At 44.1% G+C, this 25,407-nt stretch overlaps 1 protein-coding gene across 6 annotated transcripts in view; it reads right to left on the bottom strand.

Annotated features, from left to right (window-relative positions):
• Positions 1-228: 228 nt before the first annotated feature.
• The window catches only part of LOC144508601 (protein phosphatase EYA2-like), a 250,240-nt gene continuing 225,061 nt past the window's right edge, over positions 229-25,407 (bottom strand). For all 6 annotated transcript variants that reach the window (XM_078236741.1, XM_078236745.1, XM_078236744.1 and 3 more), the window contains exons 12-17: positions 12,676-12,734; positions 12,398-12,558; positions 11,310-11,424; positions 8,673-8,794; positions 7,970-8,070; positions 229-1,215 (exon numbers count right to left, since the gene is read on the bottom strand). In XM_078236741.1, the coding sequence (XP_078092867.1) occupies positions 1,135-1,215; positions 7,970-8,070; positions 8,673-8,794; positions 11,310-11,424; positions 12,398-12,558; positions 12,676-12,734 (639 nt within the window). In that variant the 3' untranslated portion in view covers positions 229-1,134. The remainder of the gene's footprint in view (positions 1,216-7,969; positions 8,071-8,672; positions 8,795-11,309; positions 11,425-12,397; positions 12,559-12,675; positions 12,735-25,407) is intronic.

Raw genomic sequence — 25,407 nt, 5'->3', positions numbered from 1 at the left:
GGCCAGTCACTACGCCCATGTCCCATGAATGAATTAAAAAAATCAGGAACCTACATGCCTTAATTGAAAACAAATTTAATTAACCATAACTCAGTAATTCCTTGTCCTTTTGCAAATAGCTGGTGTGAGGATGTATTCTGCAATTATGGACATATGGTTGATAGCTTTTCAAAGTGAAATGTGTCGTATTATTTGGCTTTTCTATGACTTGCTTCAAAAGGCCTTGGAAAATTTCAAATCCTTTTTTATTCAATGCCATTTAACCACAAGATTCATTGCCACAAAAGTACTATCTGCACGTATTGATCAACAAGGTGGTGGCATAAGGCAAAGTGTAGACACATGCACAGTCCACAGAACACCTATTCTTAATAAAAACACTCACGGGTTGCTATTTGCAGTAACTATTGAAAACAACTTGACAGTATCAGAGCGAAAGAGAGAGAGAGAAATATCGTAAGATTACAAATTTACACAAAAAAGATTATTTGTCTTTTGATTGTCTTAGCAATAGCAGATTTTGTATTTTTTTTTAAATAAGAACTTATCTTCCTTTTGGGGCAAGTGTGTTTACACATATAGCATAGTTCATGTTGGGGGAAAGCTGAGTTCATAAATAGCAAGTATCATTTAAAAAAAAAACTATAGGGGAGTCAAGGGTTATGGGGAACAGGCAGGAAAGTGGAGTTGAGGCCAAGATCAGGTCAGCCATGATCTTATCGAATGGTGGAGCAGGCTCGAGGGGCCACAAGACCTACTCCCGCTCTTATTTCTTATGTTCTTATAAACAGTGATTGTACCACGCTGTTGATAACCACAAGTCTCTGTTCCCTCTTGGTGTCCAAAATAAAGTCTTGACAATAAAGAAGGACTCAATCGACTTCGTAGTTAATATCAGATCAGGTTTGTGTCTTTTCGATAAAGGCACATTTCCATGACGAAGACCTTGGTGCAGTGGTTTTTAAATCAATTTTTTTTTCTCTTTGAAGGTCAGATCTCATTCGTAATTCTGAAACCATTTTCATTTTGCTTCTGTGAAGGTTAAGACAAAGCGTATATCAACTGCATAATCCACACATTTCATAGCTGGATCAGCACCACAGTCAAGGAGCAAAGGTGCAGTCTGTTTTTCTGCTACAAGTACTCAAGTTCCAGGGCATGTCGTAGGGCCTCAAGGTCTGCATGGCACGAGATCCTCCAGAATGGCATATTGTTCTGCAGAAAGCACAAGACAGCTTGCTGAAATGATAAATCTTTTACTTCAAGCAATCCTTCTAACTGTTAGAACCTACCACCCCACAACAAGGTTCCCAATCAGAGCATTTCATTCAGAACAATTTACCGGAGCACACCAAACAGCTCAGCTCAACAGCACCAAGTCAAAGGAATTGTGGCAGGGGTCAAAGGTCAGAGACTGGAGAAGAAAACCAACGAAAAAAGGCATTATTATTTTGGTGAATTGTTCTATTTTGTGTCATGACCACCGGTGATGGAATTGAGAATTTCTACATCAAATTTACTGTACAGATAATCTCCAATGAGTATTTCTCTCCTTCAGTAATACATCCCAGTTTGATGTCAGCCAAACACACACATCAGTGCATTTGTACATTACTGGGGGAGAGGGGAAACACTGAAGGTGCAGGATTATGTTCAAATGGGCCTGATGTTTATACTTTAGTGAACACATTTTGAGGTTTATTATTTTATGCATTATTACTATATGTACACTTTTTTTGATTCATTTGTGGGACATGGGCATCGCTGGCTTGCCAGCATTTATTGCCCATCCCTAGTTGCCCTTTGAGGGCAATTGAGAGTCAACTGCATTGCTGTGGCTCTGGAGTCACATGTAGGCCTGACCAGGTAAGGACGGCAGATTTACTTTCCTGAAGGACATTGGTGAACCAGATGCGTTTTTCTGATAATCGACAATGGTTTCATGGTCATCGGTAGATTCTTAATTCCAGATATCTTTTACTGAATTCAAATTCCGCCATATGCCATGGTGAGATTCGAACCCGGGTCCTGAGTTTCTGGATTAATAGGCTAGCAATAATACCACTAGGTCATCGCTTCCCCAACATATTTATATATATATATGTATATAATATATATATCAGTTAATGTGATTTCATGAGAGTGTATGAGGGTAATTCTTAGAGGATCTATTCCTCCTGGAGCTTGGGCCATAGTATTTGCCTTATTGCAGGGTAGTCCTATCTCTAATTACAGTCTCATCTAGGGAGGTCCCAATCTGGGAGCAGAGTCTTGTAAAATCACTCTTTAAAACTGAATAGTCTTTCATTGAGAATTCCATCGAGCACTTGACCCAAATGCTAAAAATAAATGCGTGAACTGCACTCTCTTTGGACTAGTCCAACAAACAGGTTCTTCCAGTGCGTTGCTCAAGGTTGTTGACTTAATGGAAATAATCATTTTTCTAACACACCCCAACCCAGCAGGTTGTAATGTACACGGGACTTGTGTAATGTGAGAGTGAATCTGGGAACAAACATTATCGTTCACTGTTTCCTTCAGGAAAGCAAAGCAAACACTAAATCGAAGCGATGCCAATATGTTTGAACTGGAGTTAATGTTGCATACCTCAGTTCAGTACAACACAAAAACATCCTCACACCAACTCACCATCGCTTTATATGATCAACAGAACTGTTGGTAATGGCACTTGGGTTGGGACTTAAGGAATCGGACTGTGAATCTGGTTTGGAACCCAAGCAGGGGTTGCAGCATGACTGGGAGTTGGGATTGCAGCTCTATCGTGTCAAATTAAATCCATTTTATTTCTGTTGCAATTAAAAATTGTATGTTAATCCTAAGTAGAGTTGTTGCGTTATAACTTGCTTTAATTATCACCTCTCGAACCTTGGTTAGGCAGCACTTGGAATATAGTGTTCAATTTTGGTCGCCGCACTATTAGAAGGATGTGGAGGTTTTGGAGAGGGTACAGAAAAGATTCACCAGGATGTAGCCTGGTATGGAAGGCATTAGCTATGAGGAGAGGTTGGAGAAACTTGGTTTGTTCTCACTGGAACGATGGAGGTTGAGGGGAGACCTGACTGAAGTCTACAAGATTCTGAGGGGCATGGACAGAGTGGATAGTCAGAAGCTTTTTCCCAGGGTGGAAGAATCAATTACGAGGGGGCATAGGTTTAAGGTGCAAGGGGCAAGGTTTAAAGGAGATGTACGAGGCAAGTTTTTTACACAGAGGATGGTGGGTGTCTGGAACTCGCTGCCAGGGGAGGTAGTGGAAGCAGATATGTGACTTTTAAGTGGTGTCTGGACAAATACATGAATAGGATGGGAATAGAGGGATACGGTCCCCGGAAGGGTAGGGGATTTTAGTTCAGACGCAGCATGGTTGGTGTAGGTTTGAAGGGCCGAAGAGCCTGTTCCTGTGCTGTAATTTTTTTTGTTCTTTGTTCTCTTCTATGATCTGCGGGGGGGGGGGGGGGGGGTAATTTTCAGCTAGTGTTTGCCACGGGTGAAAATGGTGACACCGGCAGAAGATTCATTCCCAGGTGACAATATTTCCCGTGGCGGTGGCCAGCAGGAAAATACGCCGAATCTTCCGGCCTTGACCTCATTAATTATACAGATGGGTGTTTAAACCATATTCAGTGGCGGATCAGGCCTGGATGGCATGTAATGTCATCATGTAATGGCTGTTGTGTCTGGGTGCTATATTGAAAAGGTACCTGACATCACTGACCCACTAATGGAGAAAGAAGGTGGACCTCCTGAAAACGAAGATAGATCTCTCGGAACATTCTGAGGCTGGAAGACGGACCTCCCTCCAGGACACTTAATCCAGAATGTCCAGCTGCAGCTGTGCCCCGGATCCACTGCTGTCATGGGGCGGCACGGTAGCGCAGTGGTTAGCACTGCTGCTTCACAGCTCCAGGGACCCGGGTTCGATTCCCGGCTCGGGTCACTGTCTGTGTGGAGTTTGCACATTCTACTCGTGTCTGCGTGCGTTTCCTCCGGATGCTCCGGTTTCCTCCCACAGTCCAAAGATGTGCGGGTTAGGTTGATTGGCCAAGGTTAAAAATTGCCCCTTAGAGTCCTGGGATGTGTAGGTTAGAGGGATTAGCGGGTAACTATGTGGGGGTAGGGCCTGGGTGGGATTGTGGTTGGTGCAGACTCGATGGGCCGAATGGCCTCCTTCTGCACTGTAGGGTTTCTATGATTCTATGTTCCAGGGTCTAGGGCTGAGCGGGGGGGTCCTCCATCCTGAATTCTGGGGGCAGCCCTGGGCATTGTCCAGATGTGTCTGCACACCATGTTGTTCCGGAAATATTTCATGCCGCATGCTTTCCCGCCAGCACTGCGGAGAATCTGGCGTGGCGGGTTGGGCCTTTAATGGGATGGAAATGAGGTTCATGTTGGCCTCTGGCGGGTTTCCCGACCTAACATGGCGTGCACTGGTGGAAGATCCCACTGTAAGTTCCCGCTGGTGTGAAACTGATTTCTGGGCCTGCTGCCATATTCTCCCACCATGTCCGCCATCGAGCACCCTGGCAAGGGCTTGGGAGAATTCCAATTCCCACTGCACTGTGTTAGCTAAAACTATTGAATGGATTATTAACCTCCACATCACACTATTACCACCTCCTCAACCATACAAACAGAAAGTTAGTTCTTGCCCTGTTTCTTCCCTCCTTGCAGTCCAAGAAAAAAACAAGCACCTTGACTTCCCGAAATGCATAGCATTTGCTTCTTACTTTTCTTTGTGTTTCAGTATTTGTTATGACACGATTACTTTTTAAAAAAAGAAAGTCACCAGTACGTGCTAAAATGGGGATCCAGCTATTGCCAAAAGCCATCACTGCTGCTGGCATATCAGCTATTTGCAGTGAAAGTCTCTCTCCATGCTATTGTGTGTAGCTCAGGTGTGGAACTGAGTCAGCCATTCCAATCAATCAAGCTAAAGACAGGCATGCAGGCTGCTCTTCACGCACTGCCTTCACTACACACATGCGGCATTCACACCGGGAGACATCAGTAAGAGGCCACTTCAAACCTTTTCTTCAAACAGCCACTGAAGCTTATTAGAGTTAAATATCCTGGAAAAAAACGTTGTTTGCTCAGTTGTTTCAGGTGCTGACCCTGAGAAACAGGGCTTTCTTTGATGTCAGTAGGTCCAATCTGCCGTACCTTTGTTCAATCAGCCAGTTACTGGGATAGGGCAGCTTATCCAATGGGATCTCCACTATCTGTCATTATGGAGAGACCACCACACCCAGCCACCCCCCCCCCCCCCGCGCCCCCATCCCTCCCCCCCGCCCCCGCCCCCCATCCCTTCCCGCCCAGAAATCCCAGGCTGGATGCTGAAAATTGATGGATAATATAGAGCCTAAGGCATAGGATGAAAAGAAGAATACAGCTAATTTTAAATTCAAATTTTCTGAGGTTAAGTTTTGTCAGATAGGAAATTAGTGATGTCTTCATAGAATAGAATCCCTATAGAGCAGAAGGAGGCCATTCGGCTCATCGAATCTGCACCGACCACAATCCCACCCAGGCCCTAATCCCGTAACCCCACATATTTACCCTGCGAATCCCTCTGACGCTAGGGGTCAATTTAGCAAGGCCAATCCACCTAACCCGCACATCTTTGGACTGTGGGAGGAAACCCATGCAGACATGGGGAGAATGTGCAAACACAGACAGTGACCCAAAGCTGGATTTGAACCCGTGTCCCTGGTGCTGTGAGGCAGCAGTGTTAACCATTATGCCCCCGTGCCGTCCCTTGTATTAGGTCCTTTCAGTGACAATTGGGAACGTGAATAATTTGACAGTAGTGAAGGATAGTTCTCCTGTAATGGTATGCAATGATATATATATATTTGTTTTGACAAGATTAAGTCCCAGAATATGGTACTGTGTGCAATGCCAACATCCCAATATGTGGAGTTATGGAATTCCACTGCCACTCCATCAAATTAGAATATATCAGCAATATATTTCAAAGATAAATGGGAAGAACTGGCATCTAGATTTTAGGGTGCTATCAGGTTGGGACCCATCTGTAGTTGGAAAAATACCTCAGAGCATCTTATAGGTTGCTGTTCATTTGAGAAACCAATGTAAAGAACCAAGGCTTAGGGTACAGGGCATCACCAAGGCTGGCAAGAATGAAATATAAGAGATATCGGGCAGAAGTAGAAGTTTGATCCTGTGCTTGACAGAAGTCAATAAGGTTACACTGAGGCTTCATTTGAAGCAATTTTTAAAAAACGCCATCTAGGCCTTTTGGCTAAGATGAAGCTGAGATCAAACATTGGAGGGGGTGCAATGCCTGCTCCAATCAGCTTGGATCATGTAGATTGAGCCCAAGACGGGAAGAATGGGCCCTGTCTTGTCAGCTTGGGTCTGTAATGTCTCTCTTGTCGGGATTTTGATTGGACCAATTTGGTTTTTGATTGGATTTAACAAAAATAAAGTTGGAGAGCTTCTTGGCCCCTTGGCTAAGATCAAGTGTATATCTGGTTGTGCACTTGGTCAAAGCCAGTGAGGTTACACTGAGGCTCCACTTGAAGCAATTTTTAAAAAGCTATCTGGGCCTTTTGGCTAAGAGGGGGTAGGGCCTGGGTGGGGTTGTGGTCGGTGCAGACTCGATGGGCCGAATGGCCTCCTTCTGCACTATAGGGTTTCTGTTTCTATGAAGCTCAGATCAAGCCTGGGAGGGAGTGTAATGCCTCATCCTATCAGCTTGGATCTGGTTTGACCAAGTCCAGACAGGAGTATGGACTGTCTTGTCAGCTTGGATCTGTAATGTCCCTCATGAAGGGATTCTGTTTGGCATCATTTTCCCGGAGCTAGCTGGAAGGTAGGACCAGTTGGCAGGGAGGGGAAGGGTAGAATGAGACTGAGGAATTTGGAGGGATTGATTAAAGGAAACAGCAACTTACCTTTCTCCAAGTAGCTTACAGAGAGGACTATCGGGTTAGGCAGCTCGACACTTGTTATAACTGGCACCAGTATGAATGGTACATTCTCTGTTCATCTATCTATTGATGTTGCTACTTGGGTTCTACACCCGGCGTAGGGAAATTTGCATATTTGAACAATGTAGCACATCTGCAGGTAAAAGCAAAATACTGCGGATGCTGGGATCTGAAACAAAAACAGAAAATGCTGGAACATCTCAGCAGGTCTTCACAGTATCTGTGGGGAGACAATAGAGAGATTCTCTCCCCACAGACGCTGTCAGACCTGCTGAGATTTTCCAGCATTTTCTGTTTTTGTTGTGAATAGCTTATCTGCTTTGTGCGCAAAAGCTAGGCTCGCTTTTAAAGGAGTGACTGAAAATTGAATCAGGCAGTCAAATGGATGTCCAGGACACAGATTTTCCTCTGTCAGGCAAGGAATTGGGAGCTCTCAGTTATAAATCCTCTCCAGAGAAGAAATGTAAAGAAAACAAGATTTTCTTTCTTCTGTATAAAGATCTAGACATCATTAATGTAAATGGTGTAAAAGTCACGAGGAACATAAGCAACAAACTATTTCTCATGAATCTCTGAGCTTACAGGATGGCACGGTGAGGCAGCAGTGCTAACCACTGTGCCACAGGGACCCGGGTTCGATTCCTGGCTTGGGACACTGTCTGTGCAGAGTCTGTACATTCTCTCTGTGTCTGCGTGGGTTTCCTCTGGGTGCTCCAGTTTCCTCCCACAGCCCAAAGGTGTGCGGGTTAGGTGGATTGGTCATGCTAAATTGCCCTTTAGTGTCCCAAGATGTGTAGGTTAGGGGGATTAGCGGGGTGGAGTTACAGGAATGGGCGGGGTTGCAGGGTATGATGCTCTCTCGGAGAGTCGTTGCAGACATGATAGGCTGAATGGCCTCTTCTGCACCTTAGTGATTCTATGATTCTATGAACTGCATTGCTAGAATAAGTAAATTTAATCTACTTGGAATGTGTTGAAGTTCAATATGAGAGGCTTACCTTTTTTGCTGCTTGTTCTTCTTCAACCCCATCTCCCACCACAATGTAGACAGCTTTTCTTCCAAACCTTTGAACTATTCTTTCAAAGCAGCTTTCCTTCCCTAAAGGTAAGCATTACAAATAACAGAGCTCCAATCTCGGTGATCAGTAATAACTTTGTAAAGTGTTTGCACATAAGTTTGATTTTGATAAGTGGCTGCCACTGGTGTAAAATACTCATGGGACAGTACTCAAAAGTATGCATGGAAATATATTTAATATCAAGATAAATCATAAATGTCTATCATTGCTGTCATGAGTTGAACTGTGTCTCAGAGCAGCATGGTTAAAAAGAGTATGTCCCCTATACAGTCACAATGCAATTAGGCTAAAAGATACCATTAGGCCCTTTAGAACCATTAATGTAATTAGGCTGCACTGTCTCTTTCTTGTTCTTGATCCAAATGTATCTGTCTTACATTGCCTAACTATTTACATTCAATTCAAATATTTAATTTTAATTTAAATTCAATTATCTATCGTGTTGATCATGCAAGTTCTACAGTCAACATTAGTTTGACAACCCTATAGCTTGACAAAACCTCGCTGTTTGCCTTTATCTGACCACTGTTTACACACATGACATGTCATCCAAAAGGTGATCATCATCTTTAATGCAGAATTAAATAATTTCATAACATTTTAAAAATTCACAGCTGCTTACCCGTTTTTGTAGCGCTGTAAATATTTTCTATTGGGAAGACTGTCCCCAGTCCGTATAACAATACCTTTGAGAGGGCAGGTATCAGCTGTGTTGTTGTAACGAGAATATTCACACAATTCGATCTGTAAAAGAAATCAACTCAAATTTTTACAATCACCTCTGAAATGTTGTTCCTCCCTGTACTGTCTGAGATGTCCCACTTTCTGACACATGTCTCCACTTTGTCTGAGCACTTTCTCAATCTGACCTGAGCATCGACACCCAGGCCAAAGCAACTTGCTTGATTGACACCCATCCACCCACCACCTTAAATATTCACCCCGTCCACCACCGGTGCAATGTGGTTGTAATGAATGTCATCTACAAATCACACTTGTCTCGGCTTTTTCCACATCATCTTCAAAAGCCACAGTTGTTTCATCAGGGTGGCACGGTGGCACAGTGGTTAGCACTGCTGCCTCATAGTGCCAGGGACCTGGGTTCGATTCCCGGCTTGGGTTACTGTCTGTGTGGAGTTTGCACCTTCTCCCTGCGTCTGCATGGGTTTCCTCCGGGTGCTCCAGTTTCCTCCCACAGTCTGAATGACATGCTAGTTAGGTGCATTGTCCATGCTAGATTCTCCCTCAGTGTACCCGAACAGGCGTCCCAGTGTGGCGACTAGGGGATTTTCACAGTAACTTCATTGCAGTATTAATGTAAACCTACTTGTGACACTAATGAATAAACAGGGTAAAAGCAGCAGGCACATGGGAACAAGACCACCTCCAAGTTTCCCTACAAGTCACACATCATCCCTTCATCTTCATTTGGCCAAAACTTTGGAATTCCCTCCTTATAGTAGTGTTCACAGATAGGCAATAGCAGTTCAAGGAAGTGTCTCACCACTCCTTCTCGAGGGCAATTAGGGATGGACAATGAATGTTGGCCAAGCCAGCAATGCTCACATCCCATGGACAAATAAGAATAGAAATCACACCAGCATGCATCTTCTTCATATCCAAAGCAAGTCATTTATGTAAGCACAATCTGATACTTGTTTTCTCCATTTTTCACCAATTTTCTCTCTTGCCAAACAAAATTTCTAATGAATCTGTTCAGTCTTGACAAGTTACTCAAGTGGCAGTTAGAATCCATAGAATCCCTACAATGTAGAAGGAGGCCATTTTCCCCATCGAGTCTGCATCGACTCTCCGAAAGAGCATCTTACCCAGGTCCTTCCCCTCCGCGCTTTATCCGTAACCCTCGGCATTTACCATGGCCAATCCAACTAACTTGCAAATCTTTGGACATTGCACATTGTGGGGTTGCCTTGGCAGTGAGTTCTGACAGGCTATTTGGCTAGAAACACCAATGTATGCACAAACATTCCAATAGCGGCTATCTGATAGAAATCAGGAGGTGAAGACTTGGCTGCTTATTTTGTTCTCTCACTCAAGAGATATTTAGATCAATTGATCAGTTGACTGTCTTGGGCTACAAAAAGATCAAGACGGGAAAGTCAAATAGGCAGATAAGTGGCAAATGGAACTTAACCCTGAAAAGTGTGAGGTGATACACGTTGGAAGGAGTAATTTGACAAGCAAGTATTCAATGAACGGCATGACACTAGGAAGTTCTGTGGAACAAAGGGACCTTGGCGTGTTTGTCTATAGATCTCTGAAGACAGAAGGGGATGTTAGTAGGTTGGTGAAAAAGGCATATGGGCCACTTGCCTTTATCAATTGACGCTTAGATTACAAAAGCAGGGAAGTCATGTTGGAGTTGTATAGAACTCTGGTGAGGTCACAGCTAGAGTACTTTGTGCAGTTCTGGTTGCCACGTTATAGGAAGGATGTGACTGCATTGGAGGGGGTGCAGAGGAGATTCGCCAGGATGCTGACTGGGATGGAACATTTACATTATAAAGAGAGGTTGGATAGGCTTGAGTTGTTTTCATTGGAGCAGAGAAGACTGGGGAGGGGTGGGGGGGTGCGACCTGATCGAGGTGTACAAGATTATGAGGGACATGGACAGAGTGGGTAAGGAGCAGCTGTTCCCCTTAGTTGAAGGGTCAGTCATGAGGGGACACAAGTTCAAGGTGAGGGGCAGGAGGTTTAAGAGGGGATGTGAGGAAAAACGTCTTTACCCAGAGGGTGGTGATGGTCTGGTCTGCACTGCCTGGAAGGGTGAGAGAGGAGGGTTGCCTCACATCCTTTAAACTGAGTGAGCACTTGGCACGGCATAACATTCAAGGCTATGGGTCAAGTGCTGGTAAATGGGATTAACTGGGAGGTCAGGTGTTTCACATGTGTTGGTGCAGACTCAATGGGACGAAGAGCCTCTTCTGTGCTGTATGGTTCTATGATTCTATGAATTGAAACACCCTTAATATCATTCCAGTTCAGAGCAGGTGATACAAAGCTGACTAGGAATTGAACATATCCCAATAGCAATCCTGTTACCGACATTAATGGTGACAAACTAAGATCAAATACGCCTGTTAAAGTCAGGACGAAACTAGATTACACAGAACCACCGAGAAAAGCAGTTTGTAAGACTCCGAAGATCTAAAGCAGCTAATTTACTGCCTTTCACTCCAATAGCATGTTTTCAACATCTAGCTGGTTAAAAGGTGCCAGTGAGCTGAACATTACTTACCTAGAGTTAATTAGACTGAGTGCTTTCAGTGCATGTGTCAGCCACAGATCAGTTAGAGCCTCCATATCTGCCCTCAGCTGCAGCCAGCCTTCCCTCTTGGGTGTCCCAATTAAACCTACGCAATGACAAAGAACACAGGCTTAAGGAGAGTCACTGATTTTCATGTTGTGTTGGTTATTGCACAGTTCCATAGTCAAAACTAACCAGGAAGAGAGGCAAAGAATAACAGATCGGCACTTTTGGCAACATTGTGTGCTGTTGGATATGGATCTGACAACAGAAATGCTACATACTGTTGTGCTCGTGATGAATTACTACGTTTACTGTTCAGACAGGTTAGATGAGCTATAAGGAGAGGCAGGAAAAACTAGGGTTGTTTTCTCTGGAGTGGTGGAGGCTGAGGGTAGACCTGATAGAAGTCTATAACATTATGAGAGGCATAGATAGGGTAGACAGTCAGAATCTTTTTCCCAGAGTTGAAATGTGTAATTCTGGGAGGCATGCGAGGTGAGAGGGGGGAAAAGTTCAAAGGATTCTAGGATTCTAGGAGATGTGAGGGGCAAGTTTTTTTACACAGAGAGAGGCAGGTGTCTGGAACACGCTGCCAGGGTGGTGGTGCAGGCAGATACGATAGGGGCATTTAAGGGTCTTTTAGATTAGCTCATGAATATGCAAGGAATAGAGAGATATGGACCAAGCGCAGGCAGCAGGGATTAGTTTAATTTGGAGTCACGTTCGGCACAACATCGTGGGCCGAAGGTCCTGTTCCTGTGCAGTACTGTTGTATGTTCTATCGTTTACTTGTGGAAAAATCCAGAAATAGCCCAGAATCATTGTGCTATCCTTTATCTGTTTTTTGTTTCTAATGGCATCCTACTTTTTCCCTTTGAAAGGAATTTCTCATTTGGGAGATACAAATAGGATTTCTATCTTAAGTGGAAGAGCAGTCAAGTATGGTGGAACTTGAAGGGTTCCTCTTGACTCATTCTGGAGTTGAACTGTCCATTATATGACTTGTGACAGAGCTTTTGCGCCTAGTTTGTTGCGGTAAGAATGTTTTCAGCATTTACTAAATTGCAGATACTTGCCCCCGACGTTGTTTTTGTAAGTGTTGTACATTTCTTTTACTCGACGATAGCGGAATGCTAATTTCCTCATCCAATCTACACCCCCATGCACACCAGAGCCTATACAAAGGTTTCCACCAACTGCTGCTGTTTGGAAACCATCTGTTGCAAAGTTATACGTGCTGTGTGGGAGGAGAGAGGAAGACTGTTAGTGGCATTAGTTCCATTAATTAGTGCACAGCTGACATTCTGAAGAATACAACAGCCCGCGCGGGGCTTATTTACAGCGAGCAGCTCACCTCAAATCCTGCCCATTGTCATCCGAAGATACATCGTCGATGTGAACCTGGTCACACTCCTGCGAAAACATAATTAACATTAAAAACTCTGGAGTTTAAACAAAGTGCAGCACGATGAATATTCTAGTCAGCACGCAGTCTGCAGCGGAGAACTTTCCCATGTCAAGATCGCTTCCTGCATCAGTTGGGGATGAAAATGTGGCATCGGATGTTATATCAAACGCCAGAAAAATGATTTTAACCTTTGCCCTCCTACCAAAATCTACATTCTGTCTCATTTAGCTGTAATCTCTCAAGATGCTGAGGTCAAAGTTGAAACCCATGTTGGCTTTTAGCATTCCATGAGCAAGATCACAGGTTTTAACCAGTGAACGTAGTTGGAAAGTACAGCTCGCGAGGAAATGTTTGGTTCTGTATTTCTACTTGATTGCTCTGAATGAGGAGAAGTTACAGTAAAATTCCTTTTGCAGATGTTGATTTTGATGGTTAATGTGCAGAGACTCTGAAAGCTGCAAAGTCTATTCCAGCTCAGCTTTGAAAATCTAATCAGAAATAACACCGGCTAAGTGTATGCGACACTGACTAACATTCACAAATGGGGTTCATTCAGCAGCATGAAGTACTGGTTTCACTTTAATCTTGATTATGTGAAACAAAACATCAATCAGCCTTGACACAAATGACTCACTTCTAAACTAAACGTGGAAGCACTCATGGACTTGCCCAATCTGAGCTTCTCTTTTATTCCTTCATGGGCTGTGGGCATCACTGGCAATTGCCATCCCTAATCGTCCTCAAGAAGACGGTGGTGAGCTGCCTTCTTGAACCCGCTGCAGTCAGTGTGGTGTAGGTACACCCAGTGCTGTTAGGGAAGGAGTTCCAAGATTTTGACTCAGTGGCGGTGAAGGAGCAGTGATGTAGTTCCAAGTCAGGGTGGTGAGTGGCTTGCAAGGCAACTTGCAAGTGGTGGAGGACAGCGCGGTGGCACAATGGTTGGCACTGCTGCCTCAAGCGCCAGGGTTCGATTCCTGGCTTGGATCACTGTCTGTGCAGAGTCTGCACATTCTCCCCATGTCTCCTCCAGGTGCTCCTGTTCCCTCCCACAGTCTGAAAGACGTGCTGGTCAGGTGCATTGGCCATGCTAAATTCTCCCTCAGTGTACCCAAACAGGCGCCAGAGTGTGGCGACTGGGCGACTTTCACAGTAACTTCATTGTAGTGTTTGTACTTGTGACACTAATCAATAAATAAAATAAATTTGTCCTTCTAGGTGGTAAGGGTCAAGGATTTGGAAGGTACCATCAAAGGAGCTTTAGTGGGTTGTTACTGGGCACCCTGTATATGGCCCGCACTGCTGCCCCTATGCGTGGGTGGTGGAGGGAGTGAATATTTAAGCTGCTGAATGGGGTCACTCTCACCTCACCTCCGGAATTTAGCTCTTTCAGCTCTTCAGCTGCATTAGCAGGTGAAGCCGTGAAGGGAAATGAGGGATTGGGATGAAGAAAACCTTGCTGACCTGCCGTCTGCATTGCCTAAGGACCAAAACAGAAGCTGCAAGAAAGCCCAATCAGAGACAAACATCATTAATCTTTATCTGGAAGATAAAAAGCGGAGAGTAGAAACAACAGAAATACGACACAAGTAAACAAATGGCTATGCATTATTGCCTATCATGGTGTGTCTGAGTGTCAGTTTGTGTCCCTAACTCTAACAGTAAGTTGATCACAAAGAAGCGTTACTACACTGAACGTGCTCAATATTCTCTTTCACAGTCGACCACAGACAACCTATTTTATGCGTTGAATTTGTACTTAGCAAACTGAGGGGGCTCTGTTCTGAAGAAAGGAAAGGAACACTTCACTTAATGCACTCACTGTCAGCATCAACTATTTTTAGATAAGATACATTGCCAGTTACAAACAGCAGTGATTCTCAAACATTTTCCGTCAAAGGATTCATTTTCAAATGAAGTAATAATCATGGACTCCCCATCTAAATTATGGTGCTAAAATCTGGTATCAACAAATGTAGATGCTGGACAAACATGGCATCAAATGTGTTTTTTTTCCATGAGAAGGTCTAGAATCTAAAATCCCTCGTCTCGCCCCAAAACTGGAGAATAGTAGAAGATAAGATTCACTCACAAACTATTGCTCAAACTTTTGGTCGCCACCATTTCATAGATTCCCTGTGGTGCAGAAAGAGGCCATTTGGCCCATTGAGTCTGCACCAACAACAATCCCACCCAGGCCCTATCACCGTAACTCCACATATTTACCCTGCTAATCCCCCTGACTCTAAGGGGCAATTTAGCATGGCCAATCCGCCTAACCCGCACATCTTTGGACTGTGGGAGGAAATCAGAGCACCCGGAGGAAACCCACGCAGACACAGGGAGAACGTGCAAACTCCACACAGACAGTGACCCAGCCGGGAATCGAACCCGGGTCCCTGACGCTGTGAGGCAGCAGTGCTAAGCATTGTGTCACCGTGCCGCCATTTGGTGATCTTTGTGACTCTCTCAGCTCTTCTCCATATGCACTCCCCTCCTGGATGAGGCAGCCAGACCACTCTGTGCTGCATATGTACTGACCATGTTCTGCTCCTGCCTCCCAAACTCATGCTAAGCCCACCCCTGGCTGCTGCTTGTTCAGTCTCTCCTGTTACGACCATGGAACCTCCTCCCCATTATTAATTGCAAACTGCACAGCTCTCAAGAGACAAACATAACTGAGGCTCCTTCCCTACTGGCCAAAATGAATTGTTATATAATTAGTCCCGTCTGAAACTAATTGTGCTGTTGCGTGTTACTTTTATTGAAAGATGACTTTTTGTCACTGTTGTAAAACATGTTCAGCAAGAGCCCGGCAGTGTTACTGATTATTTTTTGACTCCCCCCCCCAAATATCGCCTCCCCCCCCCACCCCCCGCCCCCCCAACCCCCCCACCCCTCCCCCTGCCTTGAAAAATCTTCACAAGAGCCTCAGGGATCTGCAGACACCAGTTTCCGACAGTAAAACCTCTATTCTGTCTTTGCTTAATGAACTTGAACATTAGAAGTTGTTTTTTTCTTGTACCGCTACCAGTCACTGCTTCAGCTTACCAATTTAGTGGTGGATAGAGATAATTTTGTACTGCGTATTTGTACCTTCTAGAAACTTCCCTGACACAGCCTGGAACTCACTTTCTTTAAGATCTTTAGAGGGGGCAGCGAGGAGTAACTTTAATCCTTTCAGTCTGGGCTGCATTCAAGCTCAGGTCCCAGAGGTGAAAGTGAGTGTTCTAACACACTGAGCCACCATGTCCCATAAAGGCTCAGGTTTTCTTTTCAAACAGTGTGGCTTTCCCTAAACCTGACACCCGCAGAAGCAAGGAAGTGACCTCTTGCACATGCCTGTAAAATAACTGCAACCATTTTTATTATAAATCAAACTGTGGCAACGATTCACATCGGTTAACAGTTAGTGGAAACTCAGCGAAATTGACACTTTGTACCGCAATGCCAAACCGTACGTCTTAAATATACCTGGGCTTTTTGAATGAGGGAAATGAGAACTCAAAATGCTATTAGGATGGGGCCGAATGAGAGCACTGGGTCCCATTTTTTCTAAACGTATCTGTGGGCTTCAATCAAAGGCTTCCTCCCATTGCTGGGCTGAGTTCAAGTTCTCAAAATGGAGGGTTAAAATATCAAAATACACCACCATGTGTTCCTTAATGGCTCATCACAATGAGTTGTTTTGCATTTCTAATCGACCTCAATTGTCTCCAAGGTAACCGTCCCTTTGAACATGAACGGTCGCTGGTCGCCAATGCAATGCATTCTAACCAGCAGGTGTCTCCAAAAAACTTTGAAAAGTTGCTATTTTATTGCACTGGCTACTTATACGTGTGTGGGCAAAGGCCCCTCCGTGTGTGTGTGCGTGTTACTTATCAGTCTTCATTGGAACAGGTCTAGCCAAAAAAGTTATCCTTTAGGGGAAACTTGAGTGCGAGACCAGTTTTCAACCTTGGATTTCCCAGTTGGAGGGTTTGCTCTATCTTTGCAGCAACGTGATTTTCATTGCTGCAATTAATGTGGGTCAATAATATGAGCACTTTTGAAACTGCATGTGTAATTGTTTAGTGCTGCATAGTTTTGCTATTACATGCTATGGGCAAACATTAATGATTTATTATACAAAACCATTACATATACATTTGTTCTGCAGAATACGTAAGCTCGAGTCACAGCCAATTCTACTGAAGGGTTACTGCCTGCCTATATGGTTTGCAACGAGTTTGCTTCTCTCAACCGTTAGACTGATACTTTGAGAACAGGAGTAGCATCAAAAATGTCAACTAAACGAAGGAGATTGTCATCAACTTCAGGAAGCGTAGTGGAGAACATGCCCCTCTCTACATCAATGGGGATGAAGCAGAAAGGGTCGAGAGCTTCAAGTTTTTCGGTGTCCCGATCACCAACAACCTGTCCTGGTTCCCCCCCCCCCCCCCCCCCCCCATGCTGACACCATTGTTAAGTAAGCCCACCAACGCCTCTACTTTCTCAGAAGACTAAGGAAATTTGGCATGTCAGCTACAGCTCTCACCAACTTCTACAGATGCATCATAGAAAACATTATTTCTGGTTATATCACGGCTTGGTATGGCTCCTGCTCTGCCCAAGGCCGCAAGAAGCTACAAAAGGTCGTGATTGTAGCCCAATCCATCACGCAAACCAGCCTCCCATCCATTGTCTTTGTCTGCACTTCCCGCTGTCTCGGAAAAACAGCCAACATAATTAAGGACTCCACGCACCCTGGACATACCCTCTTCCACCTTCTTCCGTCGGAAAAAAGATACAAAAGTCTGAGGTCACGTGCCAACTGACTCAAGAACGGCTTCTTCTCTGCTGCCGTCAGACTTTTGAATTAACCTGCCTCGCACTAAGTTGATCTTTCTCTACAGCCTAGCCATGACTTGAACACTGCATTCTGAATTCTCTCCTTTCCTTCTCTATGAACGGTATGCTTTGTCTGTATAGCATGCAAAAAACAATACTTTTCACTGTATACTAATATATGTGACAATAATAATCAAGTCAAATCAATCTTCAAATCATGTCAATCAATGCACAGGTAAAATGATGTGCTGTCTTCATGACTGGGACATCCGTGCTATGAATATTTTGCTTTTACTGCTTTCTACAATTTTTCTTCTGATTGACAATTGTACAAAAATATTGAACAAAATACTCAATTGTTCTGAAGACCACTAGCTTTCAAATAGCTGTTTAAGTGTTTTATTAAACAGCATTGGTAGTGACACCGTGGTTAGCACTGCTGACTCACAGCGCCAGGTACACGGGTTCCATTCCCGGCTTGTGTCATCATCTGTGCAGAGTCTGCATGTTCTGCGTGGGTTTCCTCCAGATACTCTGGTTTCCTCCCACAGTCCAAAAGACGTGCTGGTTAGGTGCATTGGCCATGCTAAGTTCTCCCTCAGTGTACCCGAACAGGCACTAGGGGAGTGGCGACTAGGGGATTTTCACAGTAACTTCATTGCAGTTATTGTAAGCCTACTTGTGACACTAATAAATAAATTTATTTTAAAAGCATCCATCAGTAGCTACAATAAGACCAACAAGATGCCTGGGTTCGAAGGCCAACCTAACACAGAGACATTCGACAATGGACAAAGAGATTCAAGCTTTCATTTTAGTCTAAGCAATCTGTTTGTCTACATTACTCTGACATCTCACTCTCAGCTAAACCAAGTACATGATGAGTCAGTCAGGAAAATATTACACATTCATCTTCTGTGAATCTATAGGATGAGCTGCAGAAACCTATTGATGTCACTTTAATGCCATCTTCTGGACAAAGAGGGTGGAATTCTCCCATTCGGGACTAAGTCCTGTAGCAGGGATGGAGATATTTCCTGCTGTGAAGATGGATGAGAGACCACAGCAAGAGAATGGGTTTGTGAAACATATCAGCCATGATCGAATGGCAGAGCAGACTCAATGGACCGAATGACCTAATTCTGCTCCTATATCTTATGGTCTAATAAGGTGCAATATCTTCTGTCCATGGTATAATTTAATATGCATCCAGGGGTTTTGCACTGTGTTCCGTGACAGGGACAGGCTTGATGTTGCACGTCCTGCCGCCATATCTGGGCGCAATATTTAGAAGGCTCCTGACATGTTCAATGAAAGAAGAAGAAAGACAGAAAAACCTCCTGAAGAAAGTAGATGAGTCTCCAGGAACACACTGAGGCTGGAAGGTGGATCTCCTCGATGACACTGAAGCTGGAATATCCACCTGATAGATGCTCCCCCACCATCCAGCGCTGTGGTGTTCCAGGGTTCGCTGGCGGCCTCCATCCTGAACTCCGGTTGCAGCCCCAGGCCTCCTGCAGGTAAGTCCCAACATCTGCACACATTGGTGCAGACGTGTTCTGGACAGGTGTGTTTTCTCACTGCGGTCACGGAGAATTGGGCGTAGGTGGTGGGGGGGAAGATTTTGGTTGGGTCTTCATCTGCAGCCCATTAACTGGATAGAAATTGATTTCTCGCCAGCCTCCAACGAGATTCCCAATCCATCTATATAAGGCTCTGGTCAGACCCCATTTGGGCCCCATATCTAAGGAATGATGTGCTAGCCTTCGAAAGGGTCCAGAGGAGGTTCACAAGAATGATCCCTGGAATGAAGAGTTTGTCATGTGAGGAACGGTTGAGGATCTGGGTCTGTACTCGTTGGAGTTTAGAAGGATGAGGGGGGATCTTATTGAAACTTACAGGATACTGCAAGGCCTGGATAGAGTGGACGTGGAGAGGATGTTTCCACTAGTAGGAAAAACTAGAACCAGAGGGCACAACCTCAGGCTGAAGGGACGATCCTTTGAAACAGAGATGAGGAGGAATTTCTTCAGCCAGAGAGTGATGAATCTGTGGAACTCTGCCACAGAAAGCTGTGGAGGCCAGGTCATTGAGTGCCTTCAAGACAGAGATAGATAGGTTCTTGATTAATAAGGGGATTAGGGGTTATGGGGAAAAGGCAGGAGAATGGGGATGAGAAAAATATCAGCCATGATTGAATGGCAGAGCAGACTAGATGGGCTGAGTGGCCTAATTCTGCTCCTATGTCTTATGGTCTTATGATCACGGTGGGCACCTGCAGAAGATCCCGCTGTAATTTCACGTTGACTTAAAACTGACCTTCGGGTCTCCCGCCAAATTATCCTCCCACCTGCAGGGTCATGGGAAGATTCCACCCATAACCTCTGTCACCAAGAAGAAGGACAATAACAACTTGCATTGATACAGTGCATTTAACAAATAAAATGTTCCAAGGCACTTTGCAATTCTTATCAAGAAAAATCTGAGCCATGTAAAGAAATATTAGACCAGATGTCCAACCGCTTCATCCAAACAAAGTTAGCTTTTGCACAAGTTGACTTTGGACTCTACATATTCACCCATCTCCAGCTATGCCATTTTATTTCAGGCCAACTGTATGTGAAGAAGATAGATTACTTACCTCATCCTTCGCACAACATTGTCCTCTTAAAACCTCCCACACTATTCCATTCTTTCTAGGGTTATTTACAGGAGGCAGGAATTGGGCTGGACTCCCAGAATAACAGGTCTCTTCCCCTGCATCCTGTGCTTTGTGCCCAGGGAATCCACAGTCCCTGGAAGCAAACCACAGGAAAAGCAGCCCCATTATTATTGCAGATTACGATAGTAGTTCTGCCCATTTCCTCATCCTCTGAAGGAAGAAGTCATGGCCAATTCCATGTTAGGCTTTTTCTTCCAGCTCATGTGGTCATGTCCTCTTATTCCAAGCTTCATGGGAAGTACAAAGAACTTGTTAATTTATACTGGAACTGTTCTTCAGCAAATTAAGCACTTGTCCTATGTCCCTTCTGAACCCTTAGTCTTGTTTCTTTGTTGAAGATAAAAACCCTAAATTCTTTCAGTCCATTTTGTATTTTTTGGATCGCAGCCCAGAAATCATCCCGGTTGGTATTCATTCCACTTTTTCCGGAACAATCTCTGCGGGGATTCCTACATCTTACGGAAATCTTGTGCCTGATGCAAATACTGGAATGAGTTCCTGAAATTATGAACCAATGTTGGTTTATGTTCGGTGCATATCTAAAATGGTTATTAAAATTCTTCTTGAACGTTTGTTAGTTATTTCCACAAGAGCCTTGGAGATTCATGCATCGCATATTTTCTTTTTCCACAATGTGTGTTAACTAATTGCCTTGTATCCATTCACTGGGGGGACAGAGTGAGAGAGTAGCGCTGCAAAGCCAAAGTTACGACAGGAAATGAAGACGACCACCTCCCCCCACCCCATCCCACCTCCAGAGATTCCGGGTGAGGGCAAATAAATCATTTGTCAAACTTGGGACCAGGTGGACCAAACTTTATTTGCATCGCATTGTGAATGAACTAGAAAGAAAGCATGTGACACAAAAAAAACCAAAGGACTTGCAGAATACAACAATGTGTTTGCAAATATGTGCAAGAGTAAGGAGAAAAGGTAGAACTTGGCACTAAATCAGAGTGGCATGGTGGCACAGTGGTTAGCACTGCTGCCTCACAGCCCCAGGGACCCAGGTATAATGCCCGCCTTGGATGACTGTCTGTGTGGAGTCTGCACATTCTCTCCGTGTCTGCGTGTTTCCTCCAGGTGCTCTGGTTTCATAAGATCACAAGAACTAGGAGCAGGAGTAGGCCATCTGGCCCCTCGAGCCTGCTCCGCCATTCAATAAGATCATGCTGATCTTTTCGTGGACTCACTCACCCGCCCACTCACCATAATCCTTAATTCCTTTACTGTTCAAAAATTTATCTATCCTTGCCTCAAAAACATTCAATGAGGTAGCCTCTACTACTTCACTGGGCAGGGAATTCCACAGATTCACAACCCTTTGTGTGAAGAAGTTCCTCCTCAACTCAGTCCTTTCTTCTCACGGTCCAAAAAGATGTACCCCCTGCTCATAGGGGAGGCAATGTCCCAGTGGTATTATTGCTCAGTTATTAATCCAGAAACTCAGCTAATATTCTGGGGACCGGATTTGAATCCTGCCATGGCAGATGGTGGAATTTGAATTCAGTAAACAATATCTGGAATTAAGAATCTACTGATGACCATGAAACCATAGTCAATTCTTGTAGAAACCCATCTGGTTCACGAATGTCCTTTAGGGAAGGAAATCTGCCATCCTTACCTTGTCTACATGTGACGTGTGACCCTGCACTCAGCAATGTGGTTGACTCTCAACTGCCCTCGAACAACTAGGGATGGGCAATAAATGCTGGCCAGCCAGCGACACCCATGTCTCACAAATAAATTAGAAAAAATGTTAGGTGAATTAGCCATTCTAAATTGCCTGTTGGTGTCCCAAGATGTGTAGGTTAGATACATGGGGAATCGGGTAGGGGAGAGAGCTTGACTGGGATGCTCTGTCGGAGAGTCAGTGCATTTGATGGGATGAATGGCCTTTTCTGCACTGCAAGGATTCTATGATTCTATGAAAATGCTCATTTGAAGAGCGAGTGCAGACACAATTAGGTAAATGCCTGTGTCATAACATTTCTGTGATTCTGTCAAATGGATTTATATCAACCATACAATTAGGAAGACACACAGCAAATAAAACACAGCAGTGATAAATATTAGAAATAGGCCAAATGCTTGGGACATAAGTAAATAAATGGATTTAGACTGGGTAGTGTAATAGTAAACAAAGCACTTTCAATGTCCAGTCATTAACAAAATCTAATAGAATACACGCTAAGTCTTGGCGATATACATTTCACTTGGAACATGATGTTCATTTGGGTCATCGTATCATAGAGATGATAGACTTGGGTCAGAGAGGGTATAGAAAAGAAAAGTTAACTCAAATAGGATTGCATAATGGGGAAAAAGTTAAAATAGATTTAAGCTTTGCAGCCTAGGAAATGAATGTGCTTCCTGGGGAGGTTGTGGAGCAGGGGGGAAATATTGGGGGATCTTTTGAAGATATTTGATTGGATAAAGTAGCCCAGATTATGACTTATATACATCTCACCCAAGTATCACCATGGACATAACCAGAGATTAGAGAAAAGGAAATTTACGATGGATGTCATAAGAAACCTATTTTCCAAATGAGGAAGATGAGCTCCAAGGGACACTCTTTAAAATCAGATAGAACTTTGTTCTGCAGAAAATATATAACTAGTTCAAAGACTGCCGCTATACCCATAAATGCTGAAGGCTCAGCTTAGATGCTACGCTTTATTTCAAGAATGAAAGAGATTCTCTTTCTGCATTTCAAACCCCTCTTTGCCCTCCCCCTCCATGATAATTTCCTCCAGCCCTCCATCCTTGGGTGACAGCTGTGCCCCTGCCCTTCCAATTCTAACTTCTTGAGCATCCGCGCTTTAAAATAAAATTGGCAGTCATGTCTTCATAGAATCATAAAATCCCAACAGCACAGAAGAGGCCATTCGGGCCATCAAGTCTGCACCGACTCTCTAACAGAATATCTTACCAAGGCCTTCTTCCCTTGCCCTATCCCCGTAACCCCACACATGTCCCATGGGCTAACCCACTTAAACCTTTGGACACTAAGGGGCAATTTTACATGGCCAATCCACCTAACCTGCATACCTTTGGACCGTGAGAGGAAACCGGAGCACCCGGAGGGAACCCACGCAGACATGGGAAGAACATGCGGAATCCACACAGACAGTCACCCAAGGCAGGTTTGAACCCTGGACCCTGGAGCTGTGAGGCAGCAGTGGTAACCAGTGTGCCACCATGCCACCCATCTTCAGCTACCTAACTCTGGTATTCCCGCCCTGAACCTTTCTGATTCTCAGTGTCCCTATCCTCCTTTAAGACATTCCATAAAACTTACCTCTTCGGTCAAGCTTTTGGTCACCTGACCTACTATCTCGTCACGTGGGTCAGTGTCATACTTTGTCTTATAATGTTGCTGTGAAGCACGTTGGGATATTTTATTACATTAAAGGAGCCAAGTAACTGCAAGTTGTTCTTGTTGACGCATTAGGAAATTTGTGTTAGGCAAAGTGTGTGCGGCAGTGCCGAGAGACAACATCAGGAATACAATGTCTATTGTTCTTTTGTTGTTTGCAATGATTGTGCTGGAACACACAATTCCTTCACTTCAAATATTTTCAATGCACTTTTTTTTAAACAAACTCTTCCTTTCTAAAAGCCTTGGGTTTTATTTTGTGCACAATAATTCTTTTAATGACAGCAATATATCACCCATTATATTGTGCAGACTGCTGTCTACACAGCTAGTACAGTGCCCCTTTAAATGGTTGAATATGACTTCCACTGGAAATATGATTCCGAAAGATTTTCCCTGTCAGGCAATTGCTTCAAACTTGGCCTGATCTGGGGAGAAGCTCTGCCAACAGCATATAACTGGCTTCCTTATCCTGCACCTTTTTTGTAAGGCAGGTTGGCAGGGTTTTATATTAAGACTGGAAGATAAAACAACATGAATGCTAGGTGGGCACTGGCTACATGACAACATATTTCTTTAAACGAAATGTACTCATCATTTCTTGCAGCAGCAATGTATAATGACTTGGGCGCAATTTTCGCATTTCCATTTGAGTGTCTAAAAACCCCAAGCATTCCCAAAGGAATTATGCTGCAAACTCTGCTATTTTTCTAATGGTTTATGAGGAAAACTTTTTCAAAAAGAAAGTAGATTAAAATTATTTCTTTTTGTCGAAACTCTTGAGTGTGACGGATTAAAATAAATACTTAAAAAAATTATTTTCCATTGGATGATTCAAAATAAGAAAAGTATCCGACCTTTCTTGAATTCCACTTTTTTTTATTGAATTCTCCGCAATGCTTTCTTTCTCTTTCATTTGCCTATATTATGTATCACTCCTTGGTCAGGTGGAGAGGCAGGTACCACACCCTTTCAATATTTAATTATGAAGGCGTGGATGAGAGAGACCCACGGGGATTTAGTTACCAATTATTCCCCATTCCCCTTCCTTCTTGGGGTGAAACACCATTCTTTTGCCTCTCTCTCTAACGCCACAGTGGAATTTGGGAAAGTACCTTTCAGACAAAGTTATGCCCTACTATTCCAAAAGATAGATGGCTACGGCATCATCTACCTCAATGTTTTTCAACTGTCATCTTCTTCTCTTCCTTATTAACAGAGTGAGGAGAACAATTTCTTCCTTGCTTTTACATTCACAAATCACACGTTAGGTTGAGTCTGTAGCCAAGTCCCTTTTTACAGGATGTTTGCCTACCTCCCAACTGTCCTCCAAGAGAAATAGCTAGATGGGGTAACAGTGGTTAGCACTGCTGCCTCACAGCTCCAGGAACCCGGATTCAATTCTGGCCTTGGGTGACTGTCTGTGTGGAGTCTGCACATTCTCCCCGTGTCTGCGTGGGTTTCCGCCGGGTGCTCTGGTTTCCTCCCACAGTCCAAAGATGTGCGGGTTAGGAGGATTGGCCGTGCTAAACTGACCCTTAGAGTCTGGGGGATTAGCAGGGTAAATACGTGGGGGTTATGGGGATAGGGTCCGGGTGGGATTGTGGTCAGTGCAGACTCAATGGGCCCAATGGCTTCCTTCTGCACTGTAGGGATTGTATGATTCTATGATTCTACGTGTGGAGAGGTGCATCGCTCCTTTTCCATCTGGCATGACCCCACATGATGTCAGCTCAGCATTCAGAGA

This window comes from Mustelus asterias, chromosome 20, assembly GCF_964213995.1.
Source record: "Mustelus asterias chromosome 20, sMusAst1.hap1.1, whole genome shotgun sequence".
Taxonomy (NCBI): Eukaryota; Metazoa; Chordata; class Chondrichthyes; order Carcharhiniformes; family Triakidae; genus Mustelus; species Mustelus asterias.
This window is presented reverse-complemented; position numbering and strand designations above follow the sequence as displayed.